This window comes from Chiloscyllium plagiosum, chromosome 15 (genome assembly GCF_004010195.1).
Source record: "Chiloscyllium plagiosum isolate BGI_BamShark_2017 chromosome 15, ASM401019v2, whole genome shotgun sequence".
In the NCBI taxonomy this organism is placed as follows: domain Eukaryota; kingdom Metazoa; phylum Chordata; class Chondrichthyes; order Orectolobiformes; family Hemiscylliidae; genus Chiloscyllium; species Chiloscyllium plagiosum.
Window position 1 is genome coordinate 850,069 of NC_057724.1, and position 18,387 is coordinate 868,455.

General features: G+C 42.3%; 1 protein-coding gene across 7 annotated transcripts in view; it reads left to right on the plus strand.

The window, feature by feature from the left end:
• Positions 1-18,387, plus strand: part of LOC122557037 (utrophin-like) — a 688,507-nt gene that overhangs the window by 225,271 nt on the left and 444,849 nt on the right. For all 7 annotated transcript variants that reach the window (XM_043704260.1, XM_043704256.1, XM_043704261.1 and 4 more), the window contains exons 22-27: positions 207-416; positions 2,594-2,707; positions 7,539-7,694; positions 9,324-9,494; positions 9,838-10,020; positions 12,547-12,681. In XM_043704260.1, coding sequence (XP_043560195.1) covers positions 207-416; positions 2,594-2,707; positions 7,539-7,694; positions 9,324-9,494; positions 9,838-10,020; positions 12,547-12,681 — 969 coding nt within the window. The remainder of the gene's footprint in view (positions 1-206; positions 417-2,593; positions 2,708-7,538; positions 7,695-9,323; positions 9,495-9,837; positions 10,021-12,546; positions 12,682-18,387) is intronic.

Consider the following 18,387-nt stretch of genomic DNA (forward strand, 5'->3'; position numbering starts at 1 on the left):
CCCTCATCCTCTTCCCACCTCTCACCATCTTCCCCACCCCCACCTACTGACGTCCCCTGCCTTCTTTGCCCCCCCTTTGCACCTTCCTTCCCCTCTGTGTTCCCCTCTTCTCCTCCACCCCCTTCCCTCCACCTCTATCTTCCCTCTACACCTTCTCCTTCCCCACCCCTTCCTTCCTCCACATCCTTCCATTCTCCGCATCCCAGATTCTACGAGATGATTTGACAAGCCATCAGCCTGAAATGGATAAGCTCACAGCTGAGACTCAAAGCATGGGGGAGGAGCTGATGTCTTCTCCGGACACGTATAACCTAGAATTGGACGCAATTCAAACACGGTGGAGAAGGCTGATGACAAAACTTCAGGGTGACTGTCAGATACTGGAAGACACTATATCCAAACTGCAGCAATTTCAGGTCAGTGAGACTGTACAAAATTAATGTTGAATAAGGTCTCAGTCTACGAAGGAGAAAGCGAGGACTGCAGATGCTCGAGATCAGAGTTGAGCGTGTGGTGCTGGAAAAGCATAGCAGGTAAGGCAGCATCCGAAAAGCAAGAGAATCGAGGTTTCGGGCATAATTCCTGATGAAGGGCTTATGCCCGAAACGTTGATTCTCCAGCTCCTTGGATGCTGCCTGAACTGCTGTGCTTTTCCAGCACCACACTCTTGACTCACTCTGCCAAGGACAAACAATAGGATGCGATTGTGCAAGATATAGCTTCTGATACTGCAGCATTCTCTCAGTGCTGAATGAAAGAATCAAGCCAATGCTTACAGTGTATGTTTACATTTTTAAACTGTTAGCTTGCTTCTGATGCAGTACAGGGGGAGTACAAGGCATTCTAAATGAGTCCCACGTTTCTGCCCCTGGTCTACATTTCTCCATACCTTTTCTATTCGTACAAACGTCTTCTAACTGTTGTAATTGTACCTGCATTTTTCACTTCCTCAGGAAGTTCATTACCCATGTGAACCACCCTCTGTGTAAAAAAAAAAAAAATTGCCTCTCACTTGTCACTTTCAGCCCAAGCCTGGATATTGTTGTGGTCTTGTTGCATTTGAACATGGACTACTTCAGTATCTAGGGAGTCATGAATGGTGCTGAACATTGTGCAACCCTTGGTGAACATTCCCACTTCTGACCTTGTGATGGAGGGGGTGTAAGAATCTGGTGTGACCACATTTCGAATATTGTGAGCAATTTTTGAGCCCCACATTTAAGGAAGGATGTGCTAGTGTTGGTAGGGACCCAGAGGAGCTTTACAAGAATGATTCCAGGGATGACGGGCTTGCCATACTATCTTATGAGGAGTGGTTCGGCACTTTTGAAAGATGAGCCGGGATCTCATTGAAACTTGTAGAACACTGAGGACCCTGGATAGATTGGATGTGGAGAAGATATTTCCATTAGTAGGAGAGACTAGGACCTGAGGGCACAGCCTCAGAGGGAATGGATGACCCTTTAGAATTGAGGTAAAGAGGAATTTCTTCAATCAGAGGGTTGTTAATCTGTGGAACTCATTGCCGCAGAGGGCTGTGGAGGCTCTTCAGAGAACCTTTCCTAACTTGATGGGCTAAATAGCCTCGATCTGCACTAAATGGATTCTGTGATTTTGATATCACTAAAACATTAGCGGAATGTTATGCTGATTTTTGAAACAAATTTGCACATGACTAATTTATTTTGGTTAGACGTTGAAAAATAACTAAGTTCAAATTTTTGTGATCATTTGGCCCACTCCTGAATTGTCTGCCAGTTTCACCACTTGTTTCCTGTATCTTTATTAATTTTGAATGGGTGTAAACTTGTGTACAAAATATTAAGGCTAGCAGGATCCAAAGTAACCATTGTTGAAGTTGTATGGTTCTTTAAAAAACATTTTAAAAGATTTTTCCATGCTAAAATTTGTGATTTATGTATGCAAATTTAAAAAGAAAAACTTAATTAGTTGCATTTTCTTAAAGTTTAGTGCACCATTGATGGTTTGACATAATTTTTTTTTTATAACACCAGTAAGATAAAGGGAGGCATAAAGAATATATATATTTTGTACTTCAGCCCGATTATTTATCCTGAGATTCTCTGGTTTCTGTCCTCTTTTATGTTCTAAGTACAATAGAGTGATTTCCTAGACAGCTGCTGTCATTGAGATTGATGAGAAAGTGAATTTCCATGTTCGATTACAAAAAATGTGATCCAAGAATTTCCTGACCATTAAGCAAGATTGGGGCAATTCAGAGAGATGACTAAAGGCAGAACTGAATAGATTACTTTTGCTCCATGTGATTTAATAAAAGCTTTCCAAAGCTCACTGTCAAGAGTCACGTGAGTTGTGGTTGCTTTAACATGGTATTGGAGAGGGGTATCTCTTTTTAGTCTCCCTTCAGGAGAGGAAAGAATTAGAGAAATAAGGAGAAAGAGAATCATTTTTTTTCTTCAGTTCCAGATTCAACATGTACATCCATGTTCCCTCTGAGTTTGCTGAAAACTCCCATCTGCCATATTAGGTGAAATGATAATTGAAACCCCAATCAAATGTATTTATTTTTGATCATTATTGAGACAATCATTTCTCATTCTTTTCAATGCAGAAACATGCAGATGCCGTGGAAACATGGGTAGATAATGCAGAGACCTTCTTGTCCAAGGAGACCATCACGTCAGGCAAAAAAGAGGAGTTCTGGCAGCAGGTGGAGCAGTGCATGGTATGAACAGATCTGCTGTCAGAAAAAAGGGCTTTTTAGGAAAATGTGGAGACGTTATGACACAGAAGTGTTCCATTTGGCCCAAGCTGTGTTGGTGTGAGGCTAGCCTCCCATTCTAGTCACCCTCATTCTGTTTCCAGATCCCTTCACATTTTCTTTCTCTTTTGTCCATATTTCCAACCTAATTATAAATGTTAAGCCAATTTCTTCCCCCACCATTAACCCTGCAGTGCATTTTACAACTACGTTATTGTGTGAGAGGATGTTTCTCCAGCCGTTTTCCTTGAAAATCTTTGCATTTAAAACGATGCAAAACTGCTCATTCCACAGTAAAAGCAAGTACTGTGGATATTAGAAAGCTGAAACAAATACACAATGTTGGAGAATCTTCAGAGGTCTGGCAGCATTTGTGGAGAGAGAGAAGCCGATTTAATGTTTCATGTCTGGTATGACTCCTTTTTAGAACTGCTCATTCCACATCACTAGTTTACTTATTCATCTTTCTGAAATATATGGTACACCAGCCTAATACAGAGGAACCTTGGTTATCCAAAGAACACGGGTGAGGAGTATTTCATTTGGTTAATCAATTCCTGGACAATGTAGTTTAGCTAAGCATGAAGACCTTGCGATCTTGCTGGATAATCCAAAGTCGGATAATCGAATGCCGGATCATCGAGGTTCCTCTGTATTGAGGTTTTTGTACTTTTTTTCCAAAGTTGAATCTTAAAGCTTATATTGTGGTCATTGGTCCAAAACTACGTGTTCACCTAGTATTTTGGCCTGCTCTGTTTAATTATTCATAACTGGATCCAGCAACCCATCCATTCGGTAGGCTAACTAGTAGCATGCTCCTCTATGCAGTTCAAACATTCTTTTCCCATTCCCGTATTTATTCCGTCTTTGTCCTAATTTGCAAGTGATGATCAAAATCTTCCAGATCAGCAATTTTGTTCCTATTAATTTCACTAATATGCAGTTTTCCACTTTCATTTCCTTCCTATGTCTAAATATGACTTGATGCTGAAATAGATGTATTCACCCCTGAAATGCCCAACATGCTGACATAAATTTATGTATGTGGTAGACCATTGGGAAAACATCCCTCCATAAGTGGAATAGGTGGAAATTTGATGAGCTGCATCTCCAATCACATACTTGTACTCTCCTACACAAAAGCAGTAATTGCTGGAAAGGCTTAGCAGGTGTGGCAGTATCTGTGGTGTGAAATCGATTAATGTTTTGGGTTGAGTGACCCTTTCTGAGAAGCCTATTCTGAGGAAGGGATACTTGATCTGAAATGTTAACTCTGATTTCTCTCGATTGATGCTGCCAGATCTGCTGAGCTTTCCCAGTGACTTCGGCTTTTGTTTCTGATTTACAGTATCTGTAGATCTTTCTATTTTTACCTTGTTTTCTCCTATGCTTGATGCTGATAGGCTCATTGTGAATCTATCAGCATTAAATGCACAAAAATGTTCAGATTATGATTGGAGGAACAATGGGTGGAATGAGTAAGGGAGGAAGAACAAGACATACATGAATGAGCCTCTGGGGATTCTGAGACCAGGGAGCCATTGCGGTTGCTGTGTGCCAGTAGAGGGTGGGGTTGGAAGTGGAGAAGGACCCTGCTAGGGATGGTGGGGACCAGGTGGGGAGTCTGCAATTGGTGTAGGGGCAAAGGGGAGGTTTGCAGGGAGGTTGAATAGTGAGAGGTCACCTGCACCGTCCAAGGAATTGTCCGATTGGGAAATGAGGCGATGAAGAAGAAACTGTAAGGTGATTAGATTGGGGGTGATGTGGAGGCTGTAAGTGGAATGGGGAAAAGGAGAAAGCTGCAGCAAGTCATGGAGAAGAGAACAAAGCTGCCGTGTTGGAGAGAGAGAGCAAGAAGACAAGGAGTGGAGAGAGAGGAGGAGACTGTAAAAGGGAGGTGAAGTGCTAAAGGAATATTTTTTGTCAGTATTCATGCTGAAAAAGATAATGTTGTTGAGGAGAATACTGAGATAAGGCTACTAGACTAGACAGGATTGAGGTTCACAAGGACGAGGTGTTAGCAATTCTGGAAAGTGTGAAAATAGATAAGTCCCCTGGGCCAGATGGGATTTATCCTAGGATTCTCTGGGAAGCCAGGGAGGAGATTGCAGAGCCGTTGGTTTTGATCTTTATGTCGTCATTGTCTACAGGAATAGTGTCAGAGGACTGGAGGATAGCAAGTGTTGTCCCATTGTTCAAAAAGGGGAGTAGAGACAACCCTGGTAATTATAGACCAGTGAGCCTTACTTCGGTTGTGGGTGAAGTGTTGGAAAAGGTTACGAGAGAGAGGATTTATAATCATCTCAAAAGGAATATTTTGATTAGGGATAGTCAACATGGTTTTCTGAAGGGTGGGTCGTGCCTCACAAACCTTATTGAGTTCTTTGAGATGGTGATCAAACAGGTGGATGAGGGTAAAGTGGTTCATGTGGTGTATATGGATTTCAGTAAGGCATTTGATTAAGTTCCCCATGGTAGACTATTGCTCAAAATATGGAGGTATGGGATTGAGAGTGATTTAGCAGTTTGGATCAGAAATTGACTAGCTGAAAGAAGGTAGAGGGTGGTGGCTGATGGGAAATGTTTATCCTGGAGTTCAGTTACTAGTGGTGTACTGCAAGAATCTGTTTTGCGGCCACTGCTGTTTGTCATTTTTATAAATGACCTGGATGAGGGCATAGAAGGATGGTTTAGTAAATTTGAGGATGACACTAAGGTTAGTGGAGTTGTGAATAGTGTTAAAGAATGTTGCAGGTTACAGAGGGACATAGATAAGCTGTAGAGTTGGGCTGAGAGGTGGCAAATGGAGTTTAATGCAGAAAAGTGTAAGGTGATTCACTTTGGAAGAGAACTGGGCTCATGGTAAAGATCTTGGTAGTGTAAATGAGCAGAGAGATCTGTGTCCATGTACATAGATCCCTTAAAGTTGCCACCCAGGTTAATAGGGTTGTTAGGAAGGCATACAGTGTTTTAGCTTTTATTGGTAGAGGGATTGAGAGCCACAAGGTCATGTTGCAGCTGTACAAAACTCTGGTACAGCCGCTCTTAGAGTATTGCATATAGTTCTGGACACCACGTTATAGGAAGCATGTGGGAGCTTTGAAAAAGGTTCAGTGGAGATTTAAGATGTTGCCTGGTATGGAGGGAAGGTCTTATGAGGAAAGGCTGGAGGAACTTGAGGCTGTTTTCGTTCGAGAGAAGAAGGTTAAGAGGTGACTTAATTGAGACATATAAGATAATCGGAGATTAGATAGGATGGATAGTGAGAGCCTTTTTCCTCGGACGGTGATGGCTAGCATGAGAGGGTGTAGCTTTAAATCGAGGATGATAGATATATGACAGATGTTAGAGGTAGGTTCTTCACTCAGAGAATGCCCTGCCTGCAACAATAGTAGATTCGCCAACTTTAAGGGCATTTAAATGGTCATTGAATAAAAATATGGATGAAAATGGAATAGTGTAGGATAGATAGGCTTCAGATTGGTTCCAAGGTCGGTGCAACATCGAGGGCCGAACTGCACTGTTCTATGTTCTAAAGGGTGGTGAGGTAAGGCTGGGTGTTGGAGTTGAGGAGAGGAGGGAAGCTGCAAGAGGGAGGGAGTGGAAGGCTGCAAAGGAGATAACTAGTTTTAAACCAATCAATAAAGAAATATTCAGCTAATTGTGAAAAATTATGTCAATTGTTCAATTTAAATGTGAAAATGTGAAGGGTACTTCCTACCTGACTCAAATCTTCCAGCTTTATGTACTGAACATTGGAAGGAAAAGCATCAGGTATTAGTATGACGATTTCTATGTGTAGCAGTGTGTTCATTATTTTTAAAAAAAACTTTGCTCCTTATTTGCATCTGTTAGGTTTTGCCAGTTTAAATACCGGGGTCTCAAGTAAATGAATGCATTCCTTGTGTGTTGTGGTTTTAATTTAATGGAAGGTTGGTAATTGTTCAGCACGTTGATGAATTTTCAAGGTTCTGCTTCCGAGAGAACAACTATCCCATATGGCAACTCAAACATGGAAAGTCTTGTTGCCATGTGACTGCATCACTTCATAAATGAGTTATGAGGAATGAAAATGTGAAAGGGGAAAATGAAGAAGTAACCCTGGAAAGAAATTGTTCTGTACCTATGTACACCTTAACTTATAAAAACAATTTCTGGCCTTCAATGATATTGACTTGTCTCAACTCATTCTTTTTCTAGATCAACCCTTTCTATAACTTCTATTCCCTCTGACCATCATTATGCTCTGTCACCTGTTTGTGGGATCTATAGAAGGTCAGGTCCCGGTACATTCAACCTTAGAATCTGCTAATTTAATATAGGGGCACTGCAGTGCCCATCAGCCTTAATTAACATTGTCCAGACATTGTAACTTAAGGAAGAAAGGATAGTTGTTAGAATCTGTAAGCATTGTAGAACTTGGTGCTTTAGATCAATTTTTCAATGGCATTATATTGCGTGACTGAGAGAATAATGATTACACACTTTGGCAAACAACCATTCTGTTATCTGTAATGATGCCGAATTACTCTTACTATTTTTAGAAAATCTTGCATAATTAAAGGTTGTTTATTCTTGGCTATAATTTATTGTCAACAAGCTGTTCTTTAGTTTAGAGATTAGGGTGTCCTATTGGTAAGCTTTATTTGAAGGACTTGTTGCAAAAATGTGAAAAAGCATAAAGAATTATTGTGTTACAGATACAACAGTTTTTTAAAGATATACATATTTATCTGAAAGAGGCAATAATTGCTCAATTAATTTTTTAACTGTTGATCTCTGTCTCTAAATATAGACATTTGTGAAAGAAATTCAGAATGTAGAGTCCAATTTGACATCAATGAATGAGATCCATGAATCATTGAAAAAGCAGCCAATGATAGCCATCTCCAATTCTGTGATATCTCGTATGGTTGATTGCCGCACACGATTTGAAAGTGTGAGCAACCAGGTAAGGGGTAAAATGTTCCATCGATTGTTAATTCATGGCTCTCCAGTATGTCAGGTGGTGTGAATAATGGTGGAACTTTCCTGCCAGAACAAAACTATTTGTTCCTTTTGTAGGACTTGAATCTGTGCGAGTAGTGTCCCTGTAAATGTCGAAAGCATACCCAAGAGTGAGCGAGTTTAATCCATGAGATCAGACCTTGTACTAATTTTATTTTCTGTAGTTTAGCCTTATGATTCTTCCTGACCAGTGTTTGTCATCTCCCATCCTGATTCTTACAATGTTATGGCTTATTTAGTACCAGCTACCAGCACCACCTCAGCCAGTATCCAAGGCCTATAACTCAATAGGCAGTGCTGTCACTTTCGAGGCTGAAGGTTTTTTCAAGGCCCAGCCAAGAGATCAAGAGATTTGAGCTCAGAGTATGTCTCACCTGTTGCCCCTCATGGAATAGTCTGCAATGCGGAGTGATGCCCCTGGCATAATGACCTTAATGTTGTGTAAAGTGTCAAGTAATCTGGTAACATCCCTTACCTTTTTCTGATTGTATTTCACTGAACTTTACATATATTTATTGTTGGGTATGAATGTCAAAACCTTCCCTGATTAAAGTATATTATCTATTAATTTATAATCTGGGTTGTGACAGATTTCAATGTTTTTCCGAAGCAATTATTTAATTCACCTCTTAATACAGTAATTTAGAGGGTTGATCATTTTTCTGATTTATTATGATTGCAGAGTTGGAGTGCAGTTACTAAAAGTTGCAAACTGCTGCATGTAGTCACAGGAAAATGTTTTTATGTTTTGGAGGATAAATGTGAGATGATGCATTTTGGAAGGTTAAGTACAAGTGGAAATTATATAGTGAATGGCAGAACCCTTAGGAGTATTGATATGCAGAGGGACCTGGCGTGCAGGCGCACAGATCATTAAAAGTGACAGCACAGAATAGATAAGATGGTAAAAAAGCCCTATGGCATGCTAGCCTTCATTGGAAGGTGCATTGAGAATAAGGAAAGGCAAGTTTTATAGAACTTTAGTTGGGCTACACTTGGAATATCGTGTTCAGTTCCGGTCATGACACTACCAGAAGGAAGTGGATGCTTTCAAGAGGGTACAGAAAAGGTTTACCAAGTTGTAGCCTGGTATGGGGAATTATAGTTACAGAGAAAGGTTGGATAGACTAGGTTTGTTTTCACTAGAATGCAGGAGGTTGAGAGGCAACGTGACAGAAATTTAGAAGATTGAGAGTGGCATGGATAGAATGGAAAGTATGAGGCTTTTTCTTGGGATGGAGGGGTTAATTACTAGGGAACACAGTTTCAATGTGTCGGGTGGGGGTGGGTCGGATTTGGAGGAGGAGGTAGGGAGTTTAAAAGAGATATACAAGACATGTTTTTCACACAAAACGTAGTGAGAGCCTGGAACGTGTTGCCATAGAAGGTGGTGGAAGCAGACACAATAGCAGCATTCAGGAAGCAGCTGGACAAATACGTGAATAGGAAGGGATTAGAGGGATACGGATCCTGTAAGAGAAGACCGTTTTAGTACAGAAGAGCAAACATGTTGGTGCAGGCTTGGAGGGCTGAAGAGCCTGTTCCTGTGCTGTATTGTTCTTTGTTTTTGTAGATTATGTCTCAGCAGGCAAGATTGTCTGAAGGCCATGAGAAGACATTGAACTTGAAGAAAGATCTTGTGGAAATGCGTGAGTGGACCATGCAAGCTGAAGAAGAATATTTAGAGAAAGACTTTGAATATAAGTCACCTGAAGAATTAGAGACTGCTTTAGAGGAGATGAAGGTAAAATATAATGCGTTGGTTCCAAGAATAATTAATATTGGACATTTCTGCATTGTAATTCCTTTAGTTCAGATTTGCTTTAATTAATGTCAGGAGCCTTACAGAGCAGCAAGGGAACAGGGTCAAACTCCTGCTGTTAACAAATATTGGGCTGTGCTGCAGGGCAAGTGCTGTTTCTGTCCCTCAATCAAAGCTATTGAGCCAGAATGTAATTTAATTCTGAAAGGTGCACACATAAGGACATGGGGGTTAAGAAAGGATTTTGCACCAAGGTTGAATGAGTAGCTTTTTCTCTTGCACAAATGACGACATTTCTTTTTCTCTCTCTTTCCCCCACACGCAGCGAGCAAAAGAGGAGGTGCTGCAGAAAGAAGTTAGAGTGAAGATTCTGAAAGACAATATAAATTCAGTTCTTAAGAAAATTCCACCCAGTGATCAGGAACAGATGTCCAGGGATCTTAATGCGATGATGGAGAATTACAAGAGGCTTTGTGACAGGATTGAACGAAAATATTTGACTTTAAAGGTGAGGGTAGTGATTATACTTGTGTTGAACAAAACATGTTCAAGAGATGCTATGTATTAGTGTAGTTTTATAGGATGAAAATCATTTTTTGTTGTTTATGGGTGCAGAGATACCCAAGGGCGGATGCTCCTAAAAAACAGTTTAAGCTGTCTGTGCATCCCCTTGGGTTGCATCACGTTAGTGATGGGCTGAAACTTGTTATCTCTGCCAATTGGCACTCATGAGATGTTGGAGCAAAGACTCTGAAGCGGAGGGAGCCACAAAACATATTTCCCAACATCACAGGTATGAGGAGAATGTTATTGTAATGTTTAAAGTTAATAATGTTGCTTTCCAAAGCTCTGAACTTGAGAAACTGGTGGCTATCAAATGTAACCCTGCTCATTTAAGCCTGTGTCTAGAAACATCTAAATGAAAATTTGCTACAGTTGAACTTTTTCACTGGGTTAGTGCAAGTAGCATTGATTTTGGTGTTGCTCGTACAACCAAGGAGTCCTGATGGCGGGTTATGCCTGAAATGTCGACTCTCCTGCTCCTCAGGTGCTGCCTGACCAGCTGTTCCAGTGCCACAATTTATCGACTCGTACAACCGAGGAGCATTACTGGTCACAGAAAAATGTAGCTTTGAATGCGCATGAAATTCCAGCACTGAAGTTGTTCCTTCCTTCAGTTGAGAACTGAATTTCCATCTGTTTAGATTTTTGCAGATGTCCATGAATAAATTGTGTGTAAACTGTAGAGATCTTCACCCTGGTAACATGGTCGCACGTTGGTAATGTCACTGGTCTAGTAATCCAGAGTGCTAGGTTAATGTTCTGGTGACAGAGAATGTCTTCAAGGCAGAGTTTGATAAATTCTTGATGTCACAAGGAATTAAGGGCTACGGGGAGAATGCGGGTAAGTGGAGTTGAAATGCCCATCAGCCATGATTAAATGGTGGAGTGGACTCGATGGGCCGAATGGACCATTACTCCTATGTCTAATGGTCTTATGGACATAGGTTTGAGCCCCATTGTGACAGCTGGTGGAATTTAAATTCAGTTAGTAATTCAGGAATTGTTTTATTTTAAAATAAAAATTCTCAGTAATGGAGAACATGACATTGCCATCAATTGTCTTAAAAATACTAATGGGTCACAGTGAACGTAGTTTGGCTAACTTGTGATTTGCAAGTAGTAGTTTGGCTGACTCTTAATTGCCCTCTGAAGTAGTTAATCAAGCCACTCATTCTATAATTTTTGTGAGGCAGCATGGTGGCTCAGTGGTGAGCACTGCTGCCTCACAACCCCAAAGACCTGGGTTTGATTCCAGCCTCGGGCAACTTTTTGTGTGGAGTTTGCACATTCTCCCTGTGTCTGCGTGGTCTTCCTCCAGGTGCTTCCGGTTTCCTCCCACAATCCAAAGATGTTAGGTGAATTGGCCATGTTAATTGCTCATAGTGTGGGTTATTGGTCCGGAGTAAATATAGGGTCGGGGAATGGGTTTGGGTGGGTTACTCTTTGGAGGGTCGGTGTGGACTTGTTGGGCCGAAGAGCCTCTTTTACCACTGTGGGGAATTAGAATCAGAATAGGTAAGAAATGTTGGCCTTGTTAGCGATGCTTAAATCCCATGAAAGAATTAGAAAAGAATTGCTGCATATTTAATAAGGATGAGCCAGTCAGTTCGGAATGAGGAGAAATTGAATTGAAGTGTGGATTTCTCTCTTGCTCATTGAAAACAATTCCAGAAACCCAGATTAGATAGAAACCAGCTGTAGGTTGTTTCTAGCAAAACAATACTTCAGAACTGCATTGCTAACATGAGAATTAGAAACATGTGTTATCCATTTGGCACTTTTAACCTGTTCTGCATTCAATCAGATCATTGCTAATTTCAGTTTTTAGTGTATAAAGATATCCGAAAATGAAAGGAATAGTTTTGGTGAAAGAATAAATGTTAAAATATTTATAAAGAATTTTAATCAGAACTACTTAAGGTTGTTGTGCACTGATATTAGTAATTTGAAGATGCATTAGCAGTGGTCTCTCAGTATTGACAGTAGATGATATAATTGATACATTAAAGTCTTTCAACCAGTCATGTACCAATGGGTGGGGACATAGATAGAGCAGTTAGACAAACTTTTTCCCAGAGCAGAAATGGCTGTCGCCAGGAGTCATAATTTTAAGGTGATTGGAGGGAGGTATCGGGAAAATGTTAGAGGTAGGTTCTTTATGCGGAGAGTGGTAGGTGCGTGGAATACACTGCCAATGATGGTAGTAGATTCAGAGACATTAGGGCCATTTAAGCAGAATGTACATGGGCAGAACTGTCAACTAGTTACCTGTTTGTATCTTTCTTCATGACTCAGTAGCTTCCCCTTCACTGCAGCCACTCCCAATACCAACTGAAGTTCACTTGCTTCAAGCACAAGCTATTCATTGTATCCTGGTTGTCAAAATATCCACTGTACTGACCACTGACCAACTGAAAATCTTTTTTTCCTAATGTAAGTAAAGTTCTCCACTTTTCTCTCTCTGCCACAGGAGGTATGGTCTTGCTGGTGTGAGTTGCTCCATTACTTGGACATAGAAAATAATTGGTTAAAGAATCTGGAGGAGATGTTGTACACCACAGAAAATATACCAAATGGTGCTGAAGCGGTCAGTGAGGCCCTTGAGGTAACATGCTTATTAAAACTTAAAGATGCAACTTGAAATATAGTTCTCTTAAATTAAATGTAAATATTTTCTGTATAGGCAAGTTGGATATTACAGAGGAACATAGAACAGTGCAGCACAGTACAGGCCCTTCAGCTCACGATGTTGTGCTGAGCATTTATCTTAATCTAAGATCAACCTAACCTACACACCCCTGAATTTACTGCCGTCCATGTGCTTGTCCAGCAGTCGTTTAAATGGCCCTAATGTCTCTGAATCTACGACCATCATTGGCATTGCATTCCACGCTCCCACCACTCTCTGCGTAAAGAATCTATCTCTGACATTTTCCCGATACCTCCCTCCAATCACCTTAAAATTATGACTCCTTGTGATAGCCATTTCTGCTCTGGTGAAAAGTTTGTCTAACTGCTCTATCTATGCCCCTCATTATCTTGTACACCTCTATCAAGTCACCTCTCCTCCTGCTCCTCTCCAGTGTGAAAAGCCCTAGCTCACTCAACCTCACTTCATAAGACAAGCCCTCCAATCCAGGGAACATCCTGGTAAATCTCCTCTGCACCCTCTCTAAAGCATCTACATTCTTCCTATAATGAGGCGTCCAGAACTGGACACAGTATTCCAAGTGTGGTCAAACCAGGGTTATAGAGCTGCAGCAAAACCTCTCAGCTCTTATGAAAGCCAAAACACCATATGCTTTCTTAACAACCCTATCAACTTGGTTGACGACTTTGAGGGATTTATGTACATGGACCTTAAGATCCCGCTGTTCCTCCACACTGCCAAGAATCCTGTATTCAGCATTCAAATTTGACCTTCCAAGACTAATTACTTTGCGTTTATCCAGGTTGAACTTCATCTGCCACTTCTCAGCCCAGCTCTGTATCTTTGAGGAGAAAGTGAGGACTGAGATGCTGGAGATCAGAGCTGAAAATGTGTTGCTGGAAAAGTGCAGCAGGTCAGGCAGCATCCAGGGAACAGGAGAATCGACGTTTCGGGCATAAGCCCTTCTTCCAGCAACACATTTTCAGCTCTGATCTCCAGCATCTGCAGTCCTCACTTTCTCCTCAAAGATTTCAACCTACTGCGAATCCTCTTACAAGGATGCCTTCCTTGAAGAAGCTCTCTTCCTCCTTCTACAAAGATTTCAGTGAGTCCCTCTCTCACTGCACCCCCCCAGGTCATCTCCTCTGCACAGAAGCTCTTCAGCCACATTCTCAAACAGACTCGCTACCACAGCCATATCTCCTTCCTCAGCACCTGCCTACGGAACCGACTTATCCCGCATGGACTCCGGACTACGTTCCGACCAACAAAACTTGGACCCAACCAGGACAACCAGTACCTACAACAAATCCGAAGCCTCCAGCAACAGACCTCCCTCCGGATCTTTCGCTCCACGCTTGCAGCCATGCGCCGCTACCTACATTCCCTACCCCAGCTCAGGACAACACTCTCACAGACCTGCAAAGGACCTCTACTGTTCTTCATCCACAGAAGGATCCATAAACTAAACAAACAGTTCTTCCTAGCCATATCGGAAATTAAAGACAGTAAGTACCAAAAACTTTCATGTACTTACCCCCACACTCCGGATTCCTCAACTGTTCCAGAATCTTCCATCGGCCTCCGAAATCAGTCTGGCGCCACGACACACGCGGCCGCTACATCGCCCACGGCAATAGCTGCCGCTGCCGCCGCCGATGACGTCACTTCCGCCCCCACTGACCTCGCAGCCTCCGCAATCGCCGCCCAGACAACCGCCTCCGCGATCGCCATGAAGACAATAAAAAAGTCCTCATTCCTGAAGAAGGGCTTATGTCCGAAATGTCGATTCTCCTGTTCCCTGGATGCTGCCTGACCTGCTGCGCTTTTCCAGCAACACATTTTCAGCTCAGCTCTGTATCTTGTCAATGTCTTGTTGTCGCCTGCAACGGCCCTTGACACTATCTGCAACACCATCAACCTTGGTGTCATCGGCAAACTTACTAACCCACCGTTTCACTTCTTCATCCAAGTCATTTATAAAAACTACAAAAAGTAGAGACCCAAGAACAGATCCCTTTGGGGCACCACTGGTCACCGACCTCCAGGCGGAATACTTTCCATCCACTGCCACTCACTGTCTTCTTTTGGCCAGTCAATTCAGTATTCAGACAGGCAAATTTATCTGTATCCCATATCTCATAATTTTTCTGAACGAACCTATCGTGGGGAACCTTAACAAATGCCTCATTGCAATCCATATACACCACATCCACTGTTCGACCTTCATCAACTTGTCTCATCACATCCTCAAAGAACTCAATAACACTTGTGAGGCGTGACCTGTCCCTCACAAAGCCTAACCATCTTTAATCAAACTATGTTTTTCCAATTTGTAATAAGTCCTATCTCTCAAAATCCTTTCCAGTACCTTGCTTACCACAGACATAAGACTGACTGGTCTGTAGTTCCCAGGGATTTCCCTATTCCCTTTCTTGAACAGAGGAACAATATTTGCCTCCCTCCAATCAGCCAGTACTACTCCCGTGTAGAGTGAGGATGCAAAGATCATCGCCAGCAGCACAGCAATCTCACTTCCTTGCTTCCCATAGTAACCTTGGATATATTTGGTCCTGCCCTGGGAATTATGTATCTTGATGCTTCCTAGAATTTCCAGCACATCCACTTGCTTAATATCAGTCTGTTCAAGCCTATTAACCTGGTCTATGGTGTTCTCACTATCAACAAGGGTCCCTTTCTGTCGTGAATACTGAAGCAAAAAACTCACTTAGGGCTTTCCCTACCGCTTCAGACTCCAGGCACTAGTTCCCTCCACTATTCCTGATCATCTCTACCCTTTCTCTGATCATTCTCTTATTCTTCACGTACATGTAGAACGCCTTTGGGTTTGCCATAATCCTTCCCACCAAGGCTTTTTCGTGCCTCCTCCTTGCTCTCCTTAGTTCATTTTTGAGTTCTTTCCTAGTTACCCTGTAATTCTCTAAGACTGTGCCAGATCCTTGCCTCCTCAACCCTTAAGTAAGCTTCCTCCTTCCTCTTGACGAGAAGCTTCTCTGCTCTTGTCATCCAAGGCTCCTTCACCTTACCGTTCCTTTCCTGTCTCAGTGGGACAAAGTTATCCAACACTTGTGATAAGTGCTCCTTAAACAGCTTCCACATTTCTGTTGTGAATTTCCTGTAGAACAATTGTTCCCTATTTATACTCTCCAGCTCCTGTCTAATAGCAGTATAATTTCCCCATCCCCAATTAAATACCTTCCCTTACTGTCTTTTCCTATCCCTCTCCATGGCTATGTTACCTTTTATTCTGTAACAGGATGAGGACATCACTGGCTGGGCAGCATTTATTGCCCATCCCTAATTGCCCAGAGGGCAGTTGAGAGTCAACCACTTTGCTGTGGATCTGGAATTGCATGTAGGCCAGACCAGGTAAAGATGGCGGATTCCTTCCCTAAAGGATGTTAGTGAACCAGATGGGCTTTTCTGACAATTGGCAATGGATTTGTAGTAGTCATTAGATTCTTAATTCCAGATATTTATTGAATTCAAATTCCACCATCTGCCATAGTGGGTTTTGAACCAGGGTCCCTGGAACATTACCTGGTCTCTGGATTAACAGTCCAGTGATAATACCACTAGATCCTCACCTCCTTGGACATATCTTACAAAATTGGCTCCATCCAGACCATCTGCACTAAGGAGGATCCAATCAATATTGGGGAAGATGAAGTCACCCATAACAATAACTCAGTTACATCTGCACTTTTCCAAGATCTGCTGTCCAATCTGCTCTTCCATCTCTCAGCTACTATTGGAGGGTCTATAGGAAGCACCCAATAAAGTGATTGCTCCTTTCCTGTGACTTCCACCCATACTGACTCAGCGGACAAACCCTTCTCAACAACCTTCTTTTCTGCAGCTGTGATGCCCTTCCTAATTAAGGGTAACTCATTTCAATTGCACAACAACTTTGACATTAGTAGAACAAAGATAATTTACAGCCCAGGAACAGGTCCTTTGGCCCTCCAAGCCTGAGCCTAACCAAATGTACTGTCTAAACCTGTCTGTCAATTCCGAAGCATCTGCATCCCTCTGCTCCCAACCTAATCATGCATCAGTTCAGATGCATCTTAAATGAATCTCTACCTCTACCACCTCTGCTGGCAACGTGTTCCAGATGCCCACCACCCTCTGTGTGAAGTACTTGCCACGTGTATCCCCCTTAAACTTTCCACCTCTCACCTTGAAAACGTGATTTCTCATTATGGAATCCTTCACCCTGGGAAAAAGCTTGTCTCTATCCACCCTGTCTATACCCTTCATGATGTTGTAAACCTCAATCACGTCCCCCCTCAATCTCCTTTTTTCTAATGAAAATAAACCTAACCTACTCAACATCTCTTCATAGCTAGCACCTTCCTTACCAGGTAACATCCTCGTAAACCTTCTCTGCACCCTCTCCAAAGTGTCCACATCTTTTTGGTAATGTGGCGACCAGAACTGTACACAGTATTCCAAATGCGGCCGAACCAACGTACTGTATAATTTTAACATGACTTGCCAGCTCTTATACTCAATACTCCATCCAATGAAGGCAAGCAAAATACATGTCTTCCTGACCACTCTATCCACCTGTGCAGCAACCTTCAGGGTACAATGGACCTGCTCTCCCAGATCTCTCTGTCCATCAACTTTTCCCAAGGCTCTTCCGTTCATTGTCTAATTCGCTCTATTATTAGTCTTGCCTAAATGCATCACTTCACATTTGTCTGGATTGAAGTCCATCTGCCACTTTTCCGCCCAACTCTCCAGTCTATGTATGTCCTCCTGTATTCTTTGACAGTCCCTTATGCTTTCTGCTACTCCACCAATCTTCTTGTCTTCTGCAAACTTGCTGATCATACCAACAGTGCCCTCTTCCAGATCACTTATGTATATTACAAATAACAGTGACCCCAATGCTGACCCCTGTGGAACACCACTGGTCACCTTTCTCCATTTCGAGAAACTCCCTTCAACTACTATTCTCTGTCTCCTGTTGCTCAACCAGTTCTTTATCCACCTAGCTAGAATACCCTGCACACCATGTAACTTCACTTTCTCCATTAGTCTACAATGGGGAACCTTATCAAACACCTTACTAAAGTCCATGTATATGACATAAACAGCCCTTCCTTCATCTATCAACTTGGTCACTTCCTCAAAGAACTCTATTAAGTTGGTAAGGCACGATCTCCCCAGCACAAAACCATGTTGCCTACCCCTGATAAGCCCATTCTTTTCTAAATACAAATTGATCCTACCCCTCAGTACCCTCTCCAGCAACTTTCCCACCACCGACCTCAGGCTCACAGGTCTGTAGTTACCCGGAATATCCCGGGATGGAGAGGGATAAGTGTGCACTGCAGGGCAAGAGTTATAGCTGGGGGCAGGGAAATTATGATGCAGTGAGGCACGACCTAGGATGCGTGGCTTGGAAAAGTAGGCTTCAAGGCATGGGCACAATTGATATGTGGAGCTTGTTCAAGGAGCAACTATTGAGTGTCCTTGATAAGTATGTACCTGTAAGGCAGGGAGGAAAGGGTTGTGTGAGGGGGCCGTGGTTTAATAAGGAATTGGAATCCCTTGTAAAATGGAAGAGGGCTGCCTATGTAAAGATGAGGCATGAAGGTTCAATTGGGGCGATTGAGAGTCATAAGG